Below are 21,209 nucleotides of genomic sequence, written 5' to 3'. Positions count from 1 at the left end.
TAAAATGATAGTTTATAGTATATATTAGAGTATAATTCAACTCTTTACACTATAAAAGGCTTTTTAGGGGGCTTGACTTCCATACCTGCAAACACATAACAAATGAATCACAACTCAAGATCTAAGACAACATTTGCAAGCAAAACAAGTGCAGCAGCAGAACATCACGAAGAATATAAGAAGTACCTCTGATGGATCACGGAGAGAGTAAACTGCATTGCTTTCTTTTGGCGCTGAAGACACCAAGATCCCATAACCTTTATTTTCCTCCCTCAAAACCTGTTAGAATAAAAATGAATTCATTTTAGATCACTATTCAACCAAACCACCAGAGTAAATGGAAAAGAAAGGTGGACATAAAAGCGCTCATTATTACCTTAAATGTATCTTCATCTGTTCTGTCATCTCCAATATATATAGGAAACACATCATCACAATTGCTAAGCCCTGAAAAATGATAAATTTTTATATCAGTTATTAATGTGAAAACAAAGAACTTTGATTTTCAAGAAAGGGGATAGAACTCACCAAGTGACGCGAGCAAAAACGTGACTGCTTTTCCCTTATCCCAGTCAATCATTGGGTGGACCTCTAAGACCTGAAAAATAGTGAAGTAGACATTACGACGAAGAAAACTCCATCCCAAAGATCCGTCACAGTTAAATCCCCCAAAGCAAGAGTAGAAAGATTCACTCAAAGATATACCTTGCGCCCATGAGTTAGTTGAAAACGTGGATAGCCCTTCAGAATATCATGGACAATCTGCCCCACCAAATCCCAACTTTGCATATTAAATTGAGAGAAGAAAATTATTAACAAGTCTCTGGAAGAGCAAAATAATTAAGCAGAAATGATGCTCCATTATCATGTAATGATACTGCTAACTGTGGTCTATCTCATTAGAGGACGAGAGACTGTACCTTATCATCTACATTGCGGTAATGTACACACACACAAAATTTATTGTTTTCAACTTTTGCTCCTTTAATATCTTTTGTACTCTCAACAAGAGATTCAAACACCTGTCAAAACAAAATCCAATCAGGATATAGCATCTTAACAAAGTAAAAAAAACCAAAATGCAAATAATGATGGTATTTTTGAAATATGCATACCTCATCAATCAGGGGCAAGAACTCAGCAGCAGGTTGGAATAAATTAACTTCCTTACCCTGTCATGTTAAAGATAATCATGAAAACTATTTATAAGAAAGCTTGAGAAGAAAAATGAGATTAGTACATATGGACTACAAAACCTCATTACCAGTAGACCTAATGGTGCAATTAGGGTGGTTATCAGGTACAGCCTGCCTGACAGGACCAATGATGTCCATAACATGACTACCAGCATAATAGAGTTCTGTTAGTCCTATAAATTCATATACCTGAGCCAATAGGGTGAAATAAAAGTTAAAATCAATACCAACATATCAAGAAATAAAGCTAATACAATATTCAGTTCATGTAAAGCATGTCAAGAAGGTAAATTCATAAGCAATTACTCTGTGTGCTCAAAACCTAAAATAGAGAGCAAAATCTTTAGTAAAACACAAGACTCAATGCAATTTAACTGAATAGGTAATCACAATATCTAGAGCATATATATTCATGTAAAGCAATTTAGCTTTTCCCGGTAATTAAGGTTGCGCATTAAAGTTCCTCCATGTACGAGATCTGTTCTTAACCCCTTCAGATACCATTTTGGGAAGTAAACTCAATCATTAAAAGGTTGAAGCCTCAGAATAGCAAAGGCAACAAATAAAATAAATGCACTCAAAATGTTTATGGCAGTTGCTAGCGCAATATCAAAAAGTGTAGCCATCTTCTTTCCTCTCTAAAGTTGATGCACCTCTTCCTCTAGACAAATTTAAGAGAAATTTAAAAAGTTGGTTTCATCAACACACAAATAATCTAAACCAATTTCTCAGTGGAAATACCAAAAGATCATGCTTTTTTCCATAAAACATAAGGTTACATGAATACTATTTTTAAATTATGTTTACCGCTTTCTGTTATCAGATTGCCTGAAAAAACAAATTCAACATGGCTATGGCCAAAATAGACACAAGAAGAAAGTCCTTTTTTGTTTAAAAATGCACCAATACCCAAAATCACATCAAATCGCTTGAAATTGCATTCTAAGGTAAGAGTGGCATTTAGTAATATTGATTATGTTATTTTGAAGAAAAAATAGCAAACTTTTATCACCTTAAGTTAGTTGAAAGTATTGTGAACAAATTAAACAAAATCATGAAAAAATGAGGAAGCTTGACATACTTGTAGAAATTCTTTCTCTCTAGAAGCTTTCCATTGCCGAAACTGTTCTGATTCTTGTTTCTAGATTCCACATTAACAACAGCAAAATAAACAACAAGCTGGTAAATCTAAAGAATAAATTCACCAAAACAAATTTCAAATCAAATAGAAACCCTACCAAACCACATTGATCAGCAAAAAAGATGAAAAATAGGTAAATCGAATGTCCAAATCAAGAAGAATTGATTATGATAACTAGGTTTCAGTAATATTGATGCGATTGTTATTGACAAGCGCAAATTCAAAATTCCATGATGACAATAGTAGATACAAAAACTGAAAAATAAATATAATAATCAGAAAGAGATAGAAAGGAACTTACAAGAAGCTGTGATGGCGACGGGCTCATAGCGACGGCGACTGGCAAAGATGTTGCAAACACGAATCTGTGAAAGAAGAAGAACTTACATGCAGATTCACAAATCACAATGTGATAGAGTGATAGAGAGAGAGAGAGTGTGCGAGAGAGAGAGAGGAACTTACATGAAGAGTATGGCGCGGTGGCAGGCTTGGCGGGGGAGTTTTGTCGATTTTAATTAAAATAAAAATCAACACTTTAGCCGTCTAATTTATATAATAAATCTACACCGTTTATCCAATTTTAGAAAGAAATCTCAATCATCTAAATTTATCGATGGTAAAAGCTGTCGACATTATAATTATTAAAATAGACAACCAGCCATCGATTTTAATGAAAAAAATTTTGCCCACCATTTCGTCGATAATGTAACGATAAAATTAAGGTGTTAGAAGGTTGCCAAAATAATAGACGACATGGTCGTCGATTTTAATATTTTATTTTTAATAATTTCTTTTTCATTTTATCGACGACAAGCCGTCGAAAATTATTGACGAAAAATCTGGACGTCGATTTTTAGCGTCGATAATTAGACAATTTCTTGTAGTGCATAATAATAATAATAATAATAATAATAATAATAATAATAATAATAATAATAATAATAATAATAATAATAATAATAATAATAATAATAATTATTATTATTATTATTATTATTATTATTATTATTATTATTATTATTATATTTTCGATTGATAATTGATAAGTACTTTAATAATGTATTAAATATTGATTTTATATAATTAGAATAACGATATTTCCCTAAATTAGTATAATTATGTATCATTCATTAAATGCTAATTATAATATAATTATAATAAAAATATTTTTCTAAAATAATTTAGAAGAGAGAATAGTACATTCATTTTAGAGGAAAAATGGATTCATGAAAAATTGACACCTCACTTTCATTAGTTGAGAGAAAATCCAGTTTTAATATATTAAGTAAATAAATAGATAGGTCACGAAATATTAATCACTACAAGAAATATCAACATTATCGATAAAAATATTAAAATGAAAAAAAAAAACTAAATTTAAAAATTATTAGAAGCATTAGATTTTTGTATAATGTTGCAATAATCAAATAACGAAAGGTTTTAAACTTGGTGAATTCTATGGTATAGAAAGAAAGATTCTTCTACACTTATATATTTGTGTTGTCAAAAGGGTAGTGTGACAAGTATTTAGAAAGAGAGTAGTTGAAGAGACAAGGTTTAACATGTTTTAGGTAAAATATAGTGTATTTTGTCTTATGTAATATGTGAATGATGTATTGATTAAATAGGCTAACTATATTTATGTTAATTAGTTATTAAAGATAATGTTGGGTCTGGTATGATTTTTTTCTATTTTTGGACTTTTTAAATGTACACTCTCTCTTCCCATATCATAGTAACAACTCAAAAGAAAATTTTTGAACCAATAAATCTAACCTAAAGTTAATATAAAAAGAAATCTAAGCTAATAATTTTTCTTCCAACTCATGTTACTTGAAAAAAAATTCAATTAATTACTTTTATTTACATAATAAATATCATTTGAAAAATTAATTTTTACGCACAAAAATTTATTAATATTTATTTTAAATTAAATTAATGAATGTATAATATATATTGGAAAAATTATCATCCTTGTTCAACACACCTCTATCGTCTCAAAGAGAAACTAATCATATAGTTTTGTTAAATCTGTTCAGACATACTTTTTTCGTTTAATAAAATAACAAATATTAAATATTCACTCAATAACATAGTTTATTCATTGTAAAAAATTAATAATTTAATTATAAATAATAGGTTGCATCTAAAATATTCCAATAATAATTTGGAGTATTTAATATTTTTTTAGACAATTTTTTTTTTGGAATATCAATTATTAAAAGTATTTGAAATTTTCTTTTAATTATTTTTTTAAACAACTGTAAATGGATATTTTAATGCAAACAAAATAATAACACTACAAGAGAGGCGCAAAATTCCGGCAGTTTTCTTTCTGATTAGCGGTGGTTTTAAACCGCCGCAAAATCAAAGGCCAGCGGTTTAGTGGATCACCCTAGTTATGGGCGTCGGGATTGAGTTTGGCGACGGTTTTCAGCAACCGCTGGTATAACTGCCTCTAAATCAAAATTTTGCGCCGCAAGAGTAGAAAACCGCCGCCAAATGAGACTGACACGATTTGCTTCATGTTTACCGGCGGTTTTCAAACCGCCACATTGTAAACCGATATGTTCAAGTTGGCACACGTTTAGCGGCGGTTCAGAACCGCCGCTAAATGGTACTATAGTTTCGGGCACAATTACCGGCGGTTGCAAACCGCCGCCAGATGTAACAAATTTTTTAATTTTTAAGTCACGTTTTGGCGGTTTAAAACCGCCGCTAATTTAAGAATAATAAAAAAATTTAGGTTTTCAAGAAAATATGTATAAATAATTTTAAATATTATAGAATTAAATTGTTTTTTTAGATTTTTTATTATTTTAAGAGTGAATATTTTCAACCTTAGAATCTATACTTGTGGCAAAATCAAAAAAATTATCTGCTAAACAAAATAACATATTTATTAAAATACGAAGAAAACAAATCTCTTGTAAAGAGTTGTATAGTCTAATAATTCAACAAAAATGTTTAAGGCAATCCTAAATGTCTCCAATCCTAATATACTTTTATCACTCTATCATTCCACGAAACTCATCCCTGCAGCGATGTCTAGTGGCAGCTCCTCACCTTGCCGCTGAAATAGATAAATCAGAGCACTCTCCATCGCCTTCATCCTTTTCTTCTCTACTGCTGCCTCATCCTCCATCACCTTCCTCTTCAACTTCTCGCCTTCCAGCTCTGCCTGCAGTTCAATCAGCTTCCTCTGGGTCTCCTCTAGTTGGACTCCGTTGCCAGGCGCATGTGAATTCGGACCGAAGAGTTGAGTAGGAGTCGGTCCGAAACCCACACCACGTACTCTACCCGGTTTCTCTTTTTCGAAAACCTGAGCAATGGAATCACTTTAAGACAACACCCTAGAAGACTTATCTTGTTGCTCAATCTCCTCAATTCTTTTCTACAGACACAAATTAGCAAATACAATCATTTTGTTGATAGGTCCATCGCATCTCAATAACACACCAAACAGGATGATTAACTATATCACTTTCATCACAGTAAAAAAGACACAAATATGTTCGAAAAAAATTGGTCTCAAGAGATAACAACATAAAACAACCAAATAAGAGCATCTGTTTCACGTGATGCCAACCACTTAAAAAAGAAATAAAGGATAAGTGAAACTGAATTATGTCAAACATAACAAAAAGAGAATTTTCCTAAGAAATGTGAAACTCTACTTAAGGATTTAAATCTCATGCAATGTAGGACGTGTCTTTTTAATGCTTAACTAACAACTGTATTATGTAGCATATATTTTATGTACAGCAATAACTAACGAACTGTTATCCACAAATCAATGAAATCACAGATGAAATTAAACCATAAGCATATCATCATGCACTCGAATTACTCCTGAGGTTACTTAATCTGCACATCAAATATAACCTCCTATGTCAAAATCTGCCGTAATCTTCGTAAACTAAATCCATTCATCTAGGTTTACAAATAACACAAATAATACAATTTTGCTCTATCAATAAAGCTTATATAAATTATAATCAACATGGTGCCAAAAATGTATGAAATCTAAAAATTACACAGAATCAAATATGAATGTTTGTCGATCATATATCGTTTTGTAAATGCCACAATAAAATTAAGAAAATATCATATATCATTTAATGTAGAAGTAAACAAGTACCTTATGTGAGACGATAATTTTAACGACAAAGTCTAACAAGTAGTACTTACACCGATTGCTCTTGCTTCATCATTGATATAGGAACCATCTTTTTTTTTTGTGCACTGTGATCCATAACTTTCCTCTACCGACTCTCCTCCCTTGTTGTTCCGATTGTAAGGACAAAGTTTTTGTCATTACCGTATTCCACAAAATCAATTAAATTAATTCATAGAGATAGTCCAAATAGTGAATGAAAAAGTGAAGTACCTCTTCTTCCATCCACCGTGCGAAGCTTTTTGAACCGCCAGTGTGGGTATATAGTTGCTTTGATCAATTTTTTGTGTTTTTCTGGCACTTCTCCTATTGGTCCATCAGAGACAACAGGAGATTAGGAACTGATTTAAAAATACTCAATGCAACATAAATTGTTTTGTTGTGTATGAACAAGTGGCTTGGTAATTATTATAAGGTCAACTTTGTATGCAGTCTATGTATGTTCCATCCACCTTTTAATCTGGTTTTCTTTTTCTGGCTGACCAAGAAAACTATTTGGCACCTTAATCATTTATCTTTACATGCTTCAATTCAAGTACTAGAATTTTCAGTTAGCATCTAAATAAAAGTCAGAGACATGAACCTTACTTATTTCTAATCTATCTTTTGATTAGTTCCTTTCCTATATATAGTTAGTTTCACAAATACATCGATTATTATTATGATCAATAATGACCTGTTCTAATCTATAAAAAACTGTACTCTTTTAGACAAACAGGATAAAAAGATTAAATTCATTTCATTTTTTATTTTTATTTTATATACCAATGATAAATTAGATTACCTTCGTCTCAGCCTTGGCGCGATAGTCAAGGAACCATCTCCAATGTTCTCGATCAATTCCCGGCTGACGATGCTCATTATTTTGTTCAGTCATGAATGTTGGCTTGTAAAAAGCATTATACAACCTCAGCCTTGTTTCTTTCCAAGGCTTCTCCATACTTTTCAAAATATTTTTCTTGATAATTCCTTCGCTATCTTCATCAAAGTGAAAAATTTGCTACATAGATAACACAATTTGTCACAAATTGAAAAAAAAAAGCATATTTAATTCAAAGTGGATATTTTGAGTTTTACCTTGACACATTCGTTATAAACTTGACTAAAAATTCTTCAATTAAACCATTGCACTATCCTCAAGGTTTCAAGTATCGCGTCGCCCACATAGCCAAGTGCCACGCATTCTTCTTCTCAAGAGACATTCCACTATAGGGATATTCATTCTCTTTTGGCATTTTATTAAGGTCATATGACAGAATCGAGGTCTCTCGTCCAGTAGAATCAGCCTCATCAAAGCCATATGAGGAAACAATGTCATCTTTCTCCATTGAATCTGGAACCACCTCTCCCAGGTCTTCAGATGCCTCCTGAATCTGGATCGAGATATCCCTAAGAGGTGCATCATAGCCAAATCAGCCCACAATAAGATGAATTAGTGTGTGAACATAATCTTATGACATCAACAGCTAAAAAGTTGTCTTTCTTACGTTCCCATAGTCGTGCAAGTCCATGTTCTATGAGTTTAAATTCCTCTCGTGCTGCAATATCCAGTTCAACGACAAGAGTATTTTCATAGCGTGCCTGCACAAAAAGGGGTTTCATGAATATGGAACTAAACAAGAGTTGGAGATTCAACAAAAAACTAAATATTTTTATAATCTTTGGCTTTTGGAACATCTTGACACAACTCGAAAATTTTGCTGCTACAGGAGTTCGTCTCAATTAACTATAAAAGCAGGTCTTAAAGGCCAAATAAAGATGCCACTTCACGGGTCAAATGATGTTAATTAGACTTCAAAGACTAGATAAGGGATGCTAAGATAGCTGAGCATTTCCAATATCAAAAAAGATAAGTAGTTGTTGTTATTATATATACATCATAAGAATCGTATATTGAGAAACACACACATATTGCATAGTTAATAAGACCTACCATCTTAATAACAAACCTACCTCAGAAAAATGACAACATGGGAATGCCATAGCCCATAAGGAAATAAATTAAAATTTAGTGGTATGTTTTATTGGAAATTTCTGAATAGTTTCTTTTTTCTCTTCTAACATCCAAATGTGGACGAAAGTTTGAGGATTCTCAGAAAGGTGCTAAAGAACCCTGGAAATTAAGATTCTGTGGCTAGTTAATCAAATACAATGAGGAGAGTTAGAGCCCTCAACTGTATAAAACTACTTTTGTGATCTTTCTATATAAAAAATTCTATGTTCTGCCATGTATCTGAACCACTCAGCAACAGACTTTTCCTCCCAAATTTTGCCCTTCCCTTTACTCTTATTTTGCCCATTAACTATTTCATAAGGTGGGACTCCAATAGCAATGATATACGGAGTTGGCAGAGCTCGTAGCAATGACACCAACAACAAATCGTTTTCTCACTATACAGGGTGAAAGCCAGGCTCATAAGCAACCATAAATTCTACAACATATAGTCTCACAATGCATTTTAAGCCTTGATAGTATACAAAGCATCCATGATGGTTCAAATAGTCAAATTCAAGAACATCAGGATAATACTGTTATTATACTTCCACTCACAAATAAAAAAAATAAACTGCATGTCTACCACCATGGTTTCAACCAATTTCATAAGTCATAAAAGCATGATATATACTCCCCATTTGTCTTATATTGTATCTCTGTATTGTTATATTGCATCTCTATATGGTAAAGTAGTTTAGAATTGGGGCCGCTGTTAGCTTTCTTCTGTCTCATCGAGACTATTGTGATGGAAATCTCAGTATCCATCTAGTATTTTTTGTGAATAAATTATCATTTTAATTTCACAAAAAATTTAGTTTTTGATTAAATAACTTGATCAAAAAATTGAATTTATGTTAACTAAATACTTTTTCAAACTTTTATCTAAAAACATAGATTTGACTCTCATGTAACCACATTTAGGACCGAACAAATTGAAAAATTTACATCAAATTATCAACCACAACTAGCATCAGCGGACATCACATGAAACAAAAAGGCTAACCATGAAATTGATTTTCATCTATAATCATCCGAAAACAGCAACTTACAAACACATAGATACATACAAGCATAAAGACATGCACATTTACCTTCACCTCATCGAGTATTTTCTGTGAGAAGCACGTGTCCGTACTTGTTGTGAACTCAAATCTAAACTTAGCAATGTACCTTCGGTCCCATTGATGCAACTCCTAAAATGTTTAACATAATCAAATGAAATCTATGTCGTGTTTCATCTAGAAACATGAAAAGGGAGTTTAAATTGGTTTGGACAACAGCAATCAAACCTTTATCATTGAAGCTGGCGCATGGCGAATGGCTCGAGTGAGGTGTTTATGTCCAGAGAATGCATCCAGCCATGATTGTATACGAGACTCTTTGAACCACAACTCCCTTGAAAAGGATGTTGCATGGTCCAATGAAGAGAATGGGGACGCATCTATCATCTTCTCTACGAACCAGTAGCTTTTACAGACCAAGAAGAAGTCTCGACTCTCTAATTTCCCTGATATGCCACAGACACAGAAAGAATGTACAAAGACAATATAAACATGTGATTACATGAAGACTTGTAGAAGAGGTTAGAGCATTCTAAAAAACCAGTTAGATAATAGAGCTTTTTATGAGATAAAAGGTTTTAAAATATCTAAAATAACTCAATCAATTCAATCTATTGTCTATTGATATGACTAAAATACAAGAAGGACAAAATCATTAGTGAAGCATGATAGTAATATCTATGCAGAATCTCATATTAATATAAGCTAAATGCATGACACATAAACGTAATTATGAATCGACGGCCTCATCACAATTTTCAATGCCTTCATTAGTGGATTCTTCTATATCACCGTCTCGTGTCAACCGCAGGCCTTCAACATCAAATTCGGGTAAGCTAGTCATACAAGATTGGGGATGAAGGTCGATCTCACAATGTTCGTAATCTTCACCCATTTCAAACAAATCTCTTGGCTTCACATGGACTACTACACTCCATCTATTGTCAACATCATCCTCCACGTAGAACACAAGACGCGCCTCAGATGTTAAGATGTATGGCTCATCGTCCTCTCGATCACCGGTGTGAATCAGAGTGGCAAAATTGACACAGGTGTGGCCTAACATGTTTTGTCGTATGCCTCTGCCCGACGTGGTGTCTTCCCAAATACACTTGAACAAGACTACAGTGAATTGACCACGGTAATTTAGCTCGATGATGTCTACTAATCTACCGTAATATGACACACCGCTGACAGTAACATTAGCATCCCGTTTGCTTGCATAACTTCTAGTATCGGAAGTGACATACACCCTGCTATTCTGTGTTTTCATCCCTTCCTTCCTCGACATGGTTCTAAATTTAAATCCATTGATGTTGTAAGCCTGAAAGCGTCTGGCTTGGGTAAGGGGACCGCAGGCAAGCCACTGCAACTTGTTCGAATGAATGGTGCTTCCAAATGGGACCTGGCATTGAACCACTAGAGGCAAGAAAGCATCAAAGGGGAGTTGGATCCTGAGATATTATGGATTACCTCATGCCTGAACCAGTTGGGAACTTCTCTGTGCACAACACTATCTATGTGAGACTGGGACCTTATTTTATTTTGTAGTTTTCTCTTTGCGATGGCTCTGTACTCACTATGCGAACAAAAAGTTAGTTCAAGTTCAATAATATCAATACCATATTGGCTCGCCGTAAAATTTGTTAACTCAGGCTCTATACTTACTCCAAGAATTTCTCTACAGCAATGTAATTGATCAGCATATGACGGTGTGCTTGAAGTTTTTGGTTGCTGTTGGAGTAAAAAATGAGGCAGCTTCGACCGCCTTTCCAACCACTGGGAACATGCTGGCAACCTTGCTCAGCGGAGCATCATTCGGCCGATCGTCAACTCGCGTTAGTCAGTTGATCCTAGTCTCGACATTATCTATGTATCTTGAACAGAATGTGAGAATCTCCTCGGATAAGTAGCCCTCTGCAATCGATCCTTCCGGTTGTGCCCTATTACGCACGTACTGCTTGAGACGACATAGGTACCTTCGAGAACATAACAGGTAAATTACTAGATGACAGCTAGCTTAATAAAACAAGTCGAGAAGGCTTATTTAGATCTTTACCTCTCAATTGGGTACATCCACCGGTAATGCACTGGGCCACCGAGGCGTACCTCCTCGACCAAATGCACCATTAGATGAACTATGACTGTGAAGAATGAAGGTGGAAATATTATCTCCATGTGGCATAGAGTACGGACCACACGATCCTGAAGGAAAAGAAGTTGCTGAGGATCTATGGATTTACTGCATATTAGCCAGAAAAAGGCCGATAACTCAGCCAGGACGGCAGACACTGGGGTGGGAAATACATGTTTTGACGTAATTGGCAGGAGATGTTCCATTATAATGTGGCAATCATGACTCTTCAAGCCCGATAACTTGCGCTGTTTTAAATCAACACAGCGAGAGATGTTGCTAGAGTACCCGTGTGGAAAGACCACATTCTTGATGGTCCTAAGTAAGACATCCTTCTGTGGATTTGACATGGTAAAGACTGCAGAGGGATACTTTCCACCTTCAAGTGGCCACATATTATGCCTAATTCCCATCAACTGGAGATCTTTTCTTGCTTTTAGGTGGTCTTTGGATTTACCACTCTCGTTCAACATGGTGAAAACAATGTTGTCGCACACATTCTTCTCTATGTGCATCACGTCAAGGTTATGACGTAATTCGTTGTTCTCCTAGTATGGGAGCTCAAAGCATATACTCCTCTTTTTCTAGGGAGACTCGTCTTGCACCACGGTATGTTGTCTGCGCCTTCTTTTACTGCCCATCGCCTGCACCTTGCCATGTGAGATGGGCACACCATCCAACTGTCTCAAGATATCCCTGTCAGTCAATTTGACAGGTGGGGATCTATCATCTACGTTGCCATAAAATCTACTCCAGTCCTGTCTATATCTGTGATCGTGACTCAAGAAGCGACGATGACCCATATAACACCATTTCTGACTGAAGGTGAGTCGCCTAGTCTCGGCGTCCAAATTGCACGTAGGGCAAGCTCTCCCGCCGTATGTATTCTAGCCAGATAAGTTGCTCAAGCCAAGAAAATCGCTGATAGTCCACATCAATGCAGCATGCATCTTGAATGTTTTCTTCTCACTGGCATCGTACGTATCAACACCGGTCCACAACTACTTCAACTCATCGATCAGGGACTGTAGGTAGACATCTATGTCATTGCCAGGCATTTTAGGGCTGGGAATAATCATGGAGAGAATAAAGTTGGTTTGTTTCATACAAATCCTAGGGGGTAAGTTGTACGGAATAAGAATCACTGGCCATATTGAGTACTTTGAACTAAGATTTCCATAAGGATTGAAGCCATCACTGGCCAGGGCTAAGCGAACACTGCACGGATCACCAGAAAAATTAGTGTATCTCCTATCAAATGCTCTCCAGGCCTCGCCGTCTCTGGGATACCTCAAAGAACCGTCAGAGTTGGTTCCTCTCTTATGCCACAACATCTCCACGGCTGTCTTGCTGGACATGAATAATCGCTACAACCGTGGAATTAGAGGAAAGTAATGTAAAACCTTTGCCGCCTGAGGTTTCCCATTCTTCTTGGCGACGATGTTGATCCTTACTAAAGGATTCCTCCGGGTCTTTTGCTTCCACCTGGATGCTCCACATCGTTTGCTTCTAGACAGGTCTTGGTCGGAGCCCTGGTATAGCATGCAGTCATTTGGACATGCATCTATCTTCTTGTACTCAATACTGAGCTTCCTTACAATCCTCCTAGCATCGTGAAAGGTCTTCGGAATCTTTGCATGCTCAAAGGCGTCTCCCAATAGCTCTAGAATCAAACCAAAAGCCTTGTTGCTCACTCCGCACATGCACTTTATATGGTATAGCCTCACCAAGAAGGACAACTTCGAGAAACTTGAGCATCCCAAAAATAATTCCTGCTCGCCATCTTCAAGAAAGTCATGAAGGACACGAGCCTCGCGGCTAGGTTCATCAGATAAGTACGACAACTCTTCCACACCGTCTCCCAAATGTTCATTCATCGAGTCTTCATCATCACCCGGTTGTCCCGGAAAGTTGAATACCTCGTGGACCATGTTACGCAGTTGATCTACTGAGTTTCCAGTGGACTCTGAATCTTCTCTACCACTGGAGCTCTCATCTACGATCCTCTCACCGTGATGTAACCAAAAAGTATAGTTAGGGGGAAAGGATTTCATCAGAAGATGATCATACGCATCCTCTCTAATTTGGAAAAACCGAAACCCACACAACGGACATGGGCAGTGTATCATCCCATCGGATGATGCATTGGCAAATGCGAAGTCAAAGAATCTATTCAGACCATCCCTATATTCTGCACTATCTCGTGGCTTTTTAATCCAACTCTTATCAATGTTGCCTTTATTTAAATGGCATTAATAGGATGAATAAACAGTAAATAAGGACATAAAACTAAAAAAAATTAAGAAAAAAAGGCTGTGTCAGAAGAACCAATCACATTTTATCACAATTATGAAATGGGAAACTAATATATGAGTTAATCTCGACAGTTTATTTCAATCAAAACCATGTAGGGAGCAACAGAAAAATACAAATAGGAAACAGAAACAAGGTTTCTAGCATCCCAAATAATAAATAGCACACAATAGGTGCTGGGGAAGAGGCTTACTCATTGCAAAATTCTGTGCTTTATAAAAAACTACTAGTAGAAAGAATAGCTGGTTCCAAGTCCAAAAAATGAAAAGATAAAGAAAAGATTCTTTAAAAAAATGAAAAAAAACAAAGGAATAAATGTTAGAATTAAAAAATAGTTAAAAAAACAAATATAACTAAACAATCATAATGTACAGAGAATAGAAATCTTCAACATATCTTAAAAATAGAAAAAGAACACATGATTGAGAGTTAGATTTAGAAAACAATTAAAACAAAACATATAGGAAAACAATTATTATATATAGGGAATAGATTCTTGAAATTGTTTTTAGATATGGTTCTAATAGAGTCGTATTATAGTTTTCCTGTCCTGTCTTCTACCGTGTAAGTATAAATAATTGGTTCAGATAAAAAAGAACAAAAAAACTATGAATAAAAATGGCAGGGCAAGAAGAGTCGGATAAAATAAAAAGGAACAAAAAATGCAAGCATGTGAAATATATTTTGCTTCATACGTTATAACCCCAAATGAAAAAAAAAAAAAAGAGAAAAATTTTGAGTCACCTACTTTGTATTCATTGTTCTTCTTCTCAACACATAGATAATATATAATGGTTTTCATAATCTATTCAGAGGAGAGGAATAATAATAGTAAATTGGAAATCATATATTTATTTACTGATATATCTAGCTTGTGGATTCCAAATTTCAATGATCGACTAAAGAAAAATTCAATACTAATAAATCTGATTTCTGAGAAATGAGCTAAAAAAATGGCATGGCTATGAATGCATGGAACCAGAACTTGTTACAAATGGATATAGTACAGTGAATTATTAGGGTACCCTTGTTTGGATATGAGCCATGGGAGGAGGATGCTATAACAATACTAATTAACGTAAAAGTAATCAAGCATATAATAGAGTTCTTAAGTAATCTTGGCTTCATTTGCAATGAAACACGCAAAGTCTATAATAACACCATTAAAGTTCTTACTTGTAAAGGCAGAGAAATCCTCCCTTCTGTACAACAAGTTCTTTACCAATAATTAATACATAAACCAGCTAAGCTAGCTAGCTGCACAAATTAATTTAGTGCTATTTCCTGATTTCACATAAATAATAATACAAATGCAACTTCTATATTCTGTACCATTTGGTTGATCATAATAGTTACTAATTAGACAAACGGAAGATGGGATAAAGAGTCACGTGTTTATAAGTTTCTTAGAACTTAGAAACACCTCTTGATTTTAACATTTCATTCATCAATCAGATGATAACATGCATAAATGCTGCAAAACATGGAATAGAACTAGGTTCACAATATATAGAAAATCCAATCAATGGGCTTTCATAAATTCAATGAACTGGACACAATAAATGAAATACTATGATAGTGCAGCCTTCTTAGGAACTAAGCAGCAAGGAAAAATAAAAATTGTTAAATGATATGTACAAGCTTCAAAGAGATTCAACTAAGCAAGCATATTTAAAATTGTTCCATCAAAGCCATTTGGATGGATCTAAATTATCAGATGTAAACTTTTCGAACAAATTTGTTCTAAAAAACTACCAGGGTGTCAAGCACAAATACCCGACTAGCAACACAGCATATGAAAAATAAAAATATCAAAGTTCAACTGTCAAAGCTCCGAAGCAGATCATAGATGCTAGTATGATACAAAGAGCATAATGGAAATCAGTATGAATACCTTAGCATTTGTTTGTTTTAATCTATACACGCACCTAAATCCATCTTCTTTAACGATTCCAGTTCCAAAAATGGGAAGCACGATCCATGACCAAGTCATTTTTTTACTTATGAAACTAATTTGCTTTAGTGTATTTCACCTTTTAACAGTTCTATTGTTTGATTATGTCCTTACCTATTTGACTATGGCTAAGATTAGATGTCACTAGATAATGAGAGTATACATCTTTCTTGTTTAATCTCGAAAAACCAAATGCATGTATCTTTTAAATCACATTCTGCTTTATACTCACCTTGTAGATCTATTAATCTAGTCTAGTTTAATTAGATTATCCTACCTATGTATAAAACAAGTAACACTCTCTACACAAGTTTTCTTTAGTTGGTACAGAAATGAATCAAAACCTTAGTTAGGTGATCATTCTGAGAGAGTTTAGCCTAGTGAATTATGGTATTGTTAGGGGCAGTCGGAAATGTATAAAGCTTGTTTAATGTTCATGAATTATCTGAAAAGAAAAATTAATTTAAAGGGTTAACTGGTAAACTTAAAAGTAGAGATCACGTGTAAGAGACCAAAAAAGAGGAAATGATGACAACCATTTGGCCAATATTTATTAAGATTCATCCAAAACCTTGTAACTAGATTAGTCTAGGAATCTTTACCTTAAAGGGAACATGCATAGGGAGGGGGTTCAGTATGGGTTTAGAGGCTAATAGAGTTTTCTTTTAACTCGTACTAATGCTTGATTGATTCATTTCAACTCACATGATTGCCCTTCAAATTCTACTAACTAAAGCCTGTTTAAGAAAGAAGAGGAAAATAGATGATCGATCGTAAGAAAAATGGGAGAAAACAAGAAAAAATGAACAATCGATTGAAAATCACAGGATCTTTAAAAATCAGTTCAATTGGATGAGATTAAGACATGCTTTATTGATGACTCGAACCAGTCAACCTTGAGCAATTCATTATTGCTGATCATATACAAATGTATGATTAATCTAATTAAAATTATATTTTAACAGAAAAAATTACAGTCTGTTAGTGAATCTAACTCAATTAGCTATCTAGCTCATCAACTCTCACGAGTCCAAATAGTTAAAGTAATGACAAAAACAGAATAAGGATTAGCCATCCGAGCTTGTCCATAGTGGATCAAGTCACAAGAATCAAATTCCTAACTCTAAAGAGCAGAAATTAACCCCAATTAATAGAAGATATAGACAAATTCTTGCTCAAAATTCTGAACCAAGATTGAAAACAAGAAGGAAAGATCAGTGGAGAAGAACGAACCAGTTAAAGGGGAGAGGCCGCACTAGGTCAGATTGGCGCACGGTGGAGGACGATGTGACGGATTCACGCGCGATGGAGGAGATGCTCAACTTCGACGCCGGTGAGAGCGGCACGGTTGGCAGCTGTGCGACTCGACAATCCACAGGAGCAGGGTAACGCAGAGGTGAGAGATTTCTCACACCTTGGAAGAGGGATTATGGGTTTCAGGAGCTGTGGATGAGAGGGAACACTCGACGAGGGAGGGAAGGCGATGGATCGGCAGCAATGGCGCGGAATAGCAGCGATGGGTGTGTTTCGCGGGCTACCAAGTACTCTTCGCGGGTTTTCTGCAAATTTGGGGGGAATCAACTCAGGGTTATAAGAAAAAAAGGGGGCAAAACAAAAAATTGATTTAAGATTAGATCCTCACCTGGCAGCGTTTTGTGATGGAGTCGCCGCTGATGTTGTGGCACGCGAAGGAGTCCTGCTTCCCTATCTTGTTTTGCAGCGGCGAGGTGTGTGGCCTCCAATTCTTCGCTGCTATGCTCCGTGCCTGGCGTAGTGCAAGATAGTGTCTATATAATACCGAAAAAATGACTATATTTTCTTATATTTTTCTTGGTGTCTACCATGTTTAATTTTGGGTGCACATATTTTTAGTGAGTTTAATTTTGATATATTGACAGTGTAAAATATGTTTTACACAGTCGTATAATTATATTTAGTCTTTTGGATGACAATTCACACAGTCAATATAAAAAATAATTATTTTTGTTAATATAGTGTTACGTCATTAGATATAGATATAAAATTATTTTATACTAACACTGCAACTGCATTAACATTAAATTTATTTTTAATTTTCCTTTATAACAAAGAGCAAAGTCTCGTTACAATTTTTATTCTTAAAAAATATCAACTCTCCCAAAACATATATTCTCTCTTTCTACACCATAAAAATGGCATTATTACAAATGCTGTTTTGACATCAATATTTTTTAAATAATTAAATATAATTTTTTTATTTTATTAATTAAAAAATAATTTAAATATATAAATAATTAATAACAAACTATTTTTATAAGATGTCAAGAATATGTGGTGTTTGAATAATATTTTTTTATAAATATCTATATGTATCCAGAGCAATATTGACAGATATATTGATATAATATTTAAATTAAATATATATAAATATTACCGTTAATTTAAATGTATGTAAATACGTAAAGTTGTATGTTTTTTTTGTTGGTTAAATTATGTAGATACATTTTTATATTTGTGAAGTTGAATATATCTAAGTCATCATCAAAAACGAAAAAAGATATATATTAAAATAAACAAATATTAATAAATTTTTGTGTGTAAAGTTAATATTTTTAAGGAGAGAGACCATACATTCAAAAAATTTAAAGATAAAAAATAATTATACAAGCCCCAATATTATCTTTAATAATTAATTAACATAAATACAATTAGTCTACTTAATCAATACATCATTCACATGCTGTATAAGACAAAATGCACTACATTTTACTTGCAATATGTTAAATTTTGTCTCTTCAACTACTTTCTTTATAAATACTTGTCACACTACTCTTTTAACAACACAAACATACAAATATAAAAGAATCTTTCTTCCTATATCATAGAATTTACCTTTAAACTTTATACTAACCATAAGAAAAAAAAAAATCACTACCACAAAACAGGATTTAGCCACAATTATTTTTGTCACGAAAATTCTCACCGTTCAAGAATTTAGCAACTTGTCACAAATACTATCATCATTATTTTCGCTTTTAATATGTAAATTATCGAATTATTTACTCTTTTATTAGACATTATTTAATTGTAATTAATTAGTTAAGCTAGCATAGCTCACATTTTTGTCGGCTTACGGAAGCACCTTTACAAGAAATAGCAATTTGCTGCCAAATTCTGAAGCGAATTGAACACCGTTTTAGCTTTTTCAATGTTATTGACATGTAACCCAATGACTCTTTCAATGTTAAGGAATCTTGTGTTAAAAAATGATTAGTTAATTTTGTTCTTTATTTAAAAAAAAAAAAACTAAAAAGAATGTACGAGTCAAATACCGCATACAACTGAAGGCATCTTGTTAATCTATTTGAAAATTAAAAGCATAACAATAAAAAATTTAATAAAATATTCAAAGCTTTTAGTGTGCATGCAAATTCTGTATTTTTTGTTTATTATTATAGAAACCTACGAAATAACAAAAAATTATCCCTATAAAATTTTTCATATGGAAAAAATTTAAAAATCAAATTAATTTTAGAAAAGTCAACAAAGTGAATTTAAATGTTATGTACCGATCATCCTCCACTTATAGATATAGATGATATAAGTATTTTATTGTAGTATCTAGGTGTAGAATAATATGAATATCTCATCAATTGAATTATACGTAATATTTAATATTTTAATACGAAGTTTGCCAATAATATGGCCTTATAAGAGCTTCAAAGGCCGTTTATAATTATAAGAGCGATAGGCCAATCTTGACCCTTCTTTTGGGTTGTACCTCGTACGCATCCGAAAGGAAAAGAAACTATACAAGGCCCCTCTCTTATCTTATATATTATTTTCATTATCATTATTACATCAATTATTACTATTAAAGGTAAATATTAAATCAGTATCCAAAAAATTTTGGTGCTGACAAAATGATAACTGATTTTTGATATTGATAAAATAATTTTTAAATAATTTTAAAATTTGACAAACATGCCCTCAAACTCAACGAAGCACATCTCTGACGAGAATACTGTTGAGCTGGCCGTCGTATTTTACTGAAATTGTAACATTTCTAAACTAATTATTTAGGTATAATTAATAATTAAATTAAAATAACAATAGCTAGAAATTTCTCAAATCAAACTAAATTTACTTTAATTTTTCCAAATCTCCTCTCTCCAACGCACTCTCTCCTCCTTAACATACTCTCCCATTCTCTGGAATCTTGAAAAATTGTTTCAAATTTTAAAATTTTTCTAAAAATTATTCCTAAAATGGATACTTCTCCCGGTGGCAATGACACGTCCTCCTTGGCTTATTACAAAATTTTTGGTGTCGGTAGATGTAAATTTCTCGTTGTTGAAACAAAGATGGTAACAACGATCTCTTCAACAGTTTCAATGGCTTTTGCACTATCACCATCAATGGATGAAACAGTCACCACCTTTAATTTCCACTGCGGTTTCTTTCATTTCTTCTCCTCTCTCGACCTCTTTGTTTGTTTTTGTGGTAGGTTCAGGTTCGGGTTCAAAAACTTTTTCTTTCTTTTTACTTTTTTTTTCTCATCAGTTACAACTTCTTCAAACTTGTGTTGTTGTTTAGGTTGATAAGAGATAGAGAAGTGGTAATTATTAAGAGCTTCCTCAACAAAATTTTTGAATTCTTGTATATGAATCTGTTTGCTTTCTCTTCTAGATGAGTTTTATTATTATTAATCTTCTTTAAATATAAATTAATCTATAATTGACAATTTTCAGCAATTTAAATTTTTGAATTGACGAATTCTTTTTCTAATATGTAAATTTGGGATGATTAGGATTCAAAGAAAGTTTCCAATCTTAATTTGCTGAATTACGGTTTAAGAAATTTTTTCAGGTTTAGGACAATATTTTAGAATTTATAGAGTGAGAGAATGCATTGGAGATGGAAAATTTGAAAAAATTAGAGTAAACTTAGTGTGATTTAGAGATTTTTCAGCTATTGTTGTTTTAATTTAATTATTATTGACATCTAAGTAATTAGTTTAAGAATGCTGCCATCTCGATAAAATATGGTGACCAGTTCAACAATATTTTCGTCGGAGAAGTGCTCCGGCGAATTCGAGAGCACATTTATCAAATTTTAAAATCATTTAGAAATTATGCGAACTTTGAGATAATTTGATATTTTTAACTGAAATATTTAACGATTTACACAATATCATTTTCATGTAAAGATGTTTTTATAAGAATATACATCTCCACAATAAAGTATAAATAAAAAAT

General features: G+C 33.6%; 1 protein-coding gene across 1 annotated transcript; it reads right to left on the bottom strand.

Annotated features, from left to right (window-relative positions):
* Positions 1-7,650: 7,650 nt before the first annotated feature.
* Positions 7,651-19,172, bottom strand: LOC148573396 (uncharacterized). Its single transcript, XM_088505755.1, has 8 exons — positions 19,086-19,172; positions 17,615-17,737; positions 17,436-17,531; positions 17,215-17,327; positions 9,800-10,025; positions 9,602-9,703; positions 7,979-8,095; positions 7,651-7,881 (listed from the first exon to the last, which is right to left on the bottom strand). Exons 1-8 carry the CDS (start codon positions 19,170-19,172, stop codon positions 7,651-7,653), a joined length of 1,095 nt encoding a protein of 364 aa, XP_088361881.1.
* Positions 19,173-21,209: the final 2,037 nt, after the last annotated feature.

The sequence above is a fragment of the Arachis ipaensis genome, chromosome B2, assembly GCF_059453495.1.
Source record: "Arachis ipaensis isolate K30076 ecotype BB chromosome B2, ASM5945349v1, whole genome shotgun sequence".
In the NCBI taxonomy this organism is placed as follows: Eukaryota; Viridiplantae; Streptophyta; class Magnoliopsida; order Fabales; family Fabaceae; genus Arachis; species Arachis ipaensis.
Note: the sequence above shows the minus strand (reverse complement) of the source record. Positions and strands in the feature narration are given on the sequence as shown.

Excerpts from the sequence above, each read along its gene's own strand:
- LOC148573396 (XM_088505755.1), bottom strand. The coding sequence starts at position 19,172 with ATGTCAATAACATTGAAAAAGCTAAAACGGTGTTCAATTCGCTTCAGA. Across the intron at positions 17,738-19,085 it reads TTTCTTGTAAAGGTGCTTCC|GCACGGAGCATAGCAGCGAA; the intron begins GTAAGCCGACAA and ends GCACTACGCCAG. Across the intron at positions 9,704-9,799 it reads CGCCAGCTTCAATGATAAAG|GAGTTGCATCAATGGGACCG; the intron begins GTTTGATTGCTG and ends TAAACATTTTAG.